General features: G+C 35.6%; 2 protein-coding genes across 2 annotated transcripts; both read right to left on the reverse strand.

Moving 5' to 3' along the window:
* Nucleotides 1–757: 757 nt before the first annotated feature.
* Nucleotides 758–2171, reverse strand: LOC146921752 (uncharacterized). The gene has a single exon (XM_085715044.1). The coding sequence runs from the start codon at nucleotides 1922–1924 to the stop codon at nucleotides 758–760; it is 1167 nt and encodes a 388-aa protein (XP_085571170.1). The 5' UTR covers nucleotides 1925–2171.
* An 826-nt stretch (nucleotides 2172–2997) lies between these two features.
* Nucleotides 2998–5521, reverse strand: UGD1 (UDP-glucose dehydrogenase 1). The gene is made up of 2 exons (XM_085715045.1): nucleotides 5461–5521; nucleotides 2998–4773 (listed from the first exon to the last, which is right to left on the reverse strand). Exon 2 carries the CDS (start codon nucleotides 4757–4759, stop codon nucleotides 3314–3316), a length of 1446 nt encoding a protein of 481 aa, XP_085571171.1. The 5' UTR covers nucleotides 4760–4773; nucleotides 5461–5521; the 3' UTR covers nucleotides 2998–3313.
* Between the last annotated feature and the right edge of the window lie 1315 nt (nucleotides 5522–6836).

A 6836-nucleotide genomic window follows, 5' to 3' on the forward strand; every position in this document is an offset into this window, starting at 1 on the left:
GACGACGAAACATTGCATCGTCATATGTAGGCTCATTGGCAAAGTAGTCCTCAATTAGTCTTTCGTTTGCCGCTGCATGATCTCTATTGATATATTTTCTTCTACGAGATGCATTCTTTTCCTTTTCCTCTGCATTTTTTCGACGCTGAATAAATTGGTTGACCATAAAAGTGTCTTCATTATGACGGTTTTGTGTGTAGGCTTCCATATCATCAAAAGGATCCATTGATAGTTTTTTTGTGAGATTGGAAGTGGAATGAGATTTGTGATATAGGAAGTAGATATGAATGAGATTTGTGATATTGGAAGTAGATTGAGATTTGTGATATAGGAAGTAGATATGAATGAGATTTGTGATATTGAAAGTAGGTATGAGTCTCTATATATAAGCATATTGTGTGGATGACATTCTCACGAATAGTAGGTGAAATAGTATGTGAGATTTGTGTGGTGGATATATTAAAGCAAACAGTGTGGATAATTATTAAAGCAAACATTGAGATAGTATGGGAAATAAAGTCACGGATAATTATTACAGTAGGGACTAGACAACACTGACAATTTTTAAAGCAAACAGTGTGGACTAGACAACACTGATAATTATTAAAGCAAACATTGAGGACTACACAACACTGATAATTATTAAAGCATACATTGGGGACTAGACTAGACAACACTAATAATTATTAAAGCACACACTCGGGACTAGACAACAATGACAATTTTGACCGAATACAAACAAATTTTTCCAACAAATTCAAAACAGCTGGCGCTTCAACATTTCCAACAAATTTTTCTTTTCGTCATCGAGATGCTCTTCGTCTCTTAACTTTAGATACATTTCCATTCTCTTTAGTTGGTTTTTCTCCTTCTTCACCAAGTTTAACTCTTTCATTTGTTCAATCTCAGTCTCCCTGATTTGTTTGAATTCAACCCACTCTTTTGCCACCTCCTCCACGCCACCGTCCTTGCTTTTCTTTTTAGCCTTTTTTTTAGCTGCCTCCCTACCCATTGGACGAGCAGTAGATCCTACAGAGTTTGAGTCAGATGCATCACCGTCGTGAGATCTCTTAGATCCACTACTTCCTGAGCCAATATTTCCTCCTACTTGACTCAGATAACGTGGTTGATCACGGAGAGCTTGCCATTCTTCCATCAAAATAAATTTATTAGTCCCTCCAGATGCATATAATTCCTGCGCTTTTCTCAAAACATCATTTTCCGACCAACCGCTTCCTTGCAAACGCTTAGCGCTTTCGTAAGCACCAATCCATTTATTTATTTTGCTGCTCATATAATTAAAACGGTTTCGGCATGCAATATGATCGCGTGGTTCATCAAATGAGCAATACTCATTACAAGAATCAGCAACAAGATTCCAAAATGTTGAACCTCTCTGATTTTTGCCAACAATACTGTCTGTTCCATATTTAATCCACGCACTGATTAACACCAAATTTTGTTGCGTGGTCCATCCTGGTTGCTGGCTTTTCTTGCTCTTAGGAGTTGAATCTTCTGGATCAGGAGTGACTTGATTAGCAGCTGCCATGCCACCAGGAGTTATTTTTGTTGAAAATCCTGGAAATTCAGGTGCACCAACACTCTGAACATTTTCAGTCCCCATTGGCATATAACCAAACGAGGGTCTTTGAGATGAATATCCCGGGGGTGTTTGAGATGAATATCCCATCATAGATCCATATGGAGTATAGTTTTGAGCAGAGGATGACGGGTTCAAATATTGAGTATAGTTTTGAGCAGAGGATGTCGGGTTGAAACTTGATGGAAAACCATAGTTAGGCATGTTTTGAGGAGGATGGTTGAAAAATTGATGATTTTGATTTTGAAAATTGTTGGGATTTTGGTAGCCATGTGGGTAACTAGAAGAATTCTGGTTGTTGAAATTGTTATTATTGTTCTCCATTGCACAACAAAAAAAGTTAATAACTTCACTAATTTTGCTAATTGAAAGATAATAATAAGACTAATATAGTGAAAAACTTGGTTTTTTTTTCTGTGTCCAAATCAAATGAACCTAGTCTCTATTTATAGAGGAAAAAAAATCATGAATTTTGGTATTTTTTTTTTTTTTGAATTAATTTTGGACGAAATAATTGAGGTGAAAGTATTGAAATGATAAGAATCCGGACAGCCAATAAAACAGAGACACGTGTCCCTATCTATCCAGAAAATATGTTTCTCTCTCTTCCTCCTGCAGCCGCACGCGCTTCTGTTCCCGCGTGTGCTGCACGCGCCAGTTTCGACGAATCCGGCAGCGCCACGTGGCATTCCGCTGTCACATTAAACTTGTTTATTCCTTTCATCAAGTTTTGGTCCACGCAAGCAACCTAAACAGCCATTGGAGTGCTTTTGTTTGTTTAATTTGTCTTTCAACAAAGAATAAACAACCATTGCACTTGGTCTAAGGTCTGATGATCTCCTAGACCCCCCTCATGACGCAACAGAAGTCGTTTGGAACAATCTAGTGTTTTCATGGTTTTGATTTCATTCAATTTGTATTGGATTAGGTGGATTTTTTTTTTTTTTAAATAGCTCACTCCTAGACCCATTAAAATTAAATTTTAATTTTACAAAAATAGTCACTAAATTGCTTTTGGAAATATATATACATCGACCCCGTAATGGTCCAACCCACATGGCATCATCTAACCCACCTGTATAACCTGTGGAATCATGCCCCGTCCAAATCATAAGGCCAACCGACAAAATTTGGTCTCATCAAATGTTTTCACATGAAATATATTATTTTCTCTATCCTCCATATGATGATTCAAAAAGCTTATGGGAAACAATACCAACAACAGAATGTTCTTAATAAAAAATTACTGCCAAGAATTTGCTACCTCGAATAGATAATTTATTTGCACCATCTGATATAACTGATTCATTTCAAAGCAGAATAATTAATTATTAAATACACAGAAGTTAGGGAAAGAGAATAAAGAATATTGGATCACATAAGTAACAAAACAAACATGCATAAAAGAAATGATATCCATTGTATAAAATTTCCTTCACCTCCAATTTATTACATTAAACCATGTCAAACAAAAAATAAGGATATTTTGTTAAGCTAAAGACAACAGTAATATTTGGGCAATTAAGCTCTAACTTGCCACCAAAATCTCATAAAATCAAAGTGACATAGATGAAAAAAACAACAGGAATATATATATCTAAGCTATAAGAATAATAGCATGATAATATAAATCAGATGAGGCAATACATCCTCCTCTGAAAAAGACCAACAAATTCATCCCTAACAATTCCAGCTCTGTGATTTTTTTCTCCTTTAAGCCACTGCAGGCATGTCCTTGAGCCAAGCATCTAGTGGTTTTCCAATGGAATATACGATAAAACCGATTTCCCTCAGCTTTTTAACATCGACAACATTCCTTCCATCAAAGATAAATGCAGGCTTCTGCATGTTGTCAAAAACTTTTTGGTAATCAAGGTTCTTGAACTCGTCCCACTCGGTCAGAATGCAGATACCATGTGAATCCTTTATTGCCTCGTACGCGTCCCAAACAACAGATACTTCCTTTTTGGAAGTTGTTGGACTTGTTGGTTGAAGATGAGCAGGATGATCCCAATCAAATTTCTTCATTGCCAAATCCTTTAAGATTTGCTCTTCAGAAACTTGAGGATCATATATGCTCAGCTTAGCCTTGTCTCCCAATAAACCCTTGCACACATCGATCGCAGGAGTCTCCCTAGTGTCACCGGTGTCCTTCTTGAAAGCAAATCCCAAAACAGCGATCTTTTTACCTGAAACGGTGTTGAACATCGAAGAAACAATTCGGTTCACGAACCGAGACTTCTGGTAGTCGTTCACCTTAATGACTTGTTTCCAGTAGTTAGCCACCTCGGGAAGGCCGTTGCATTCACAGATATAGACCAAGTTCAGAATATCCTTCTGAAAGCAAGATCCACCAAAACCAACACTAGCATTCAAGAACTTTGGTCCAATTCTCGAGTCAGTGCCGATTGAGTGGGAAACCTGGGAAACATCAGCACCGGTTGCCTCACATAGCGCTGACATGGCGTTTACAGAGGAGATCCTCTGCGCCAAGAAAGCATTGGCAGCAAGCTTTGAGAGTTCAGCAGACCACAAATTGGTGCAAAGGATTCGATCCAACGGCACCCAATGAGCATAAACATCTCTCAAAGCATGGATCGCCTTTTGACCTTCAGGGGTTTCCCTACCTCCAATAAGAACTCGATCGGGATTGAACAGATCTTTTATAGCTGTACCCTCAGCAAGAAACTCGGGGTTAGACAAAATAGTGAAATTAATCCCTTTCCTATTGTGAGTCAGAATCCTCTCGATCGCCTCAGCAGTTTTAACCGGAACAGTCGATTTCTCGACGACAATTTTGTCAGATTTTGAAACATCAGCAATCATTCTAGCAGCACTCTCCCAGTAAGTGAGATCAGCAGCTTTGCCAGCTCCAAGACCCTGAGTCTTGGTCGGAGTGTTCACCGAAACAAACACGATATTAGCCTCAGCAACATGTTTCTCAACATCAGTGCTGAAGAAAAGATTCTTTCCTCTGCACTTCTTCACCACATCATCAAGACCAGGTTCATATATAGGCAAGTGGTCACTGTTCCAAGCATTGATTCGAGGCGTGGCGATATCCACAACAGCTACCTCAATCTCAGGACACTTCAAAGCAATCACAGCCATTGTTGGACCACCAACATAACCAGCTCCAATGCAACAAATCTTCACCATTTTTTCTCAGTAACCTGTAATAAACACAAACAATCCAAGCTCAAAAACAAATCCAAATTATTCTCAAAATGATCATTAAAATATACAAATTATAAGATCCATAGCTGAATAATTTATGAAACCAAACCATACATTAGTATTTTCACAAATCATTAGTATGATCACATTGAGAACTAGATCTATAATTTTCATGAATAAATACTCACAGATCCAAATCCAAAGAAAATACAAAATGAATAAATAAACAATATTAAAATGTTAAACTCAATCATCATTCTCTGTTTTCTAAAACACATGCAGACATAAAAACACACAAAACAAGTGACAAATTATGAAAAATCCAAAACTTTACATTATATAATCAAATATCAGATCTAACGACAAATCAAACATAAAAAGCCAAAACAACAGATCCAACCACAATTCAGACAACAATTCAACCGGATCACAGACACAAAAATGTTCAACAAAAAAAAACATAAAAACAACAAAACCAAAATTAATAAATAAAAACAAAGAATGTGATCATTTAATTATAGAGCAAAACTAAAAATACCCAGAATGTGATATTGAAAGAGAATGAGAAAAAATGAAATGGGTTGGAAGAAAAAAAACATACTTGTTAACTAGAAATGAAAATCAGAGAAAAAAGAAGAAGAGGAACAATGAAGTGAGAAATTGAAGAAGAAAAAGTTAGGTACCTTAGTTAAGGAATGGTTGAGATTGGAAGAAGGAAGAGAGAGATCTGAGAAATGGGAATGTGAATTGAAAGAGGACGCGTCACAATTTATATAGAACTGAGTGTTGTTGTATCAAACCGCGTGCGGCACGTTTTGCTTGCAACAGCCTCATTAGGAGTTCAAAATCAAATAACTAGCGAGTGAATAATTAACTGGAATATTTTTTAAAATTCATTGAATAATTGATGTAATGTAATTTTATCTATCATTTATCTATCATTTATTCGATAAATCTAGAAAATGAATTATCTTTTATTTTTGGTAGGGAAGGTAGTACTTTTTTTTTTTGAAGGAAGTGAAGGTTATACTATTTGACGATTGAGTTTAAAAAGTTAATGAACTTCACTAAAAATACTATTCCTCTGATCATATTTATAAACAATTTTTGTTTGTGCAGATTCATTATAAACAATTTTTGTTTGTGCAGATTCATTAAATAAATTATGTATATGGACTATATTATAGTCTACATACATCAGTTATTTAATGAATTTAAAAAAAAACAAAAATTGTTTATAAATGTGGTCGGTGAAAGTATTTGTTAACAATAGTTTAAGATTAACTAATTTATAAAACAATAAAAAAATTTACACTTTATTTATCTCCGACCAAAATTATGGATTACTAAACTTCTTTCTTTAAAAACAGGATGATTAACAAAAAAGAATAAAAATTAATTTTAATTGACCAAACTTTCTCTTATAGAACTTCCTCCTATTTTTTCTTTTGGGTGTTATAACCCCCACTCCATAGACCATAGTTTTTGTTTGTGACAAAAACATTACCTTACCTGCACCCCTTGGGTACACCACGTATTTCCTTTGCTCCAGTGGCGGATCTTCTCAAGAGCCCATGGGAGCCATGGCTCCCCCCAGGTTTCGTATTTATACTATATTAGTCACATAATTTATCATATGTCACCAGTGTCGTAGTGGAAATTGAAGGAGATATGCTTCAAGAGGGCGTGGGTTCGACTCCTCTTGTCTCTTTTTTCTGCATATTTATAATGCATTTTTATTTTTATTCACAAAAAAATACTTGGCAGGACTCGAACCAATGCTCTTGAGATAGTTTTATGCCTTGCAAACCATTGCAATACATTTCAATTTGTGTCTATTTTATGAAACAACTTGTATATATAAGTTATCATTATTTGGCTCCCCCCACTTTTTTAGTCAAGATCCGCCACTGCTTTGCTCTTTATGTGTAATTTTCTTTTCCTATATTTTAAGTTAATCATTGTCAACTACTTCTAAGTGTAAGTAACATACAGTACTATCTATACCCTTAAGTGTAAGTTAAAGGTAAACTATGTTTAAATTTAGATCAAATGCAAA

Source organism: Medicago sativa, chromosome 5, assembly GCF_051527215.1.
Source record: "Medicago sativa cultivar Bolivia chromosome 5, Bolivia_mono, whole genome shotgun sequence".
Taxonomy (NCBI): domain Eukaryota; kingdom Viridiplantae; phylum Streptophyta; class Magnoliopsida; order Fabales; family Fabaceae; genus Medicago; species Medicago sativa.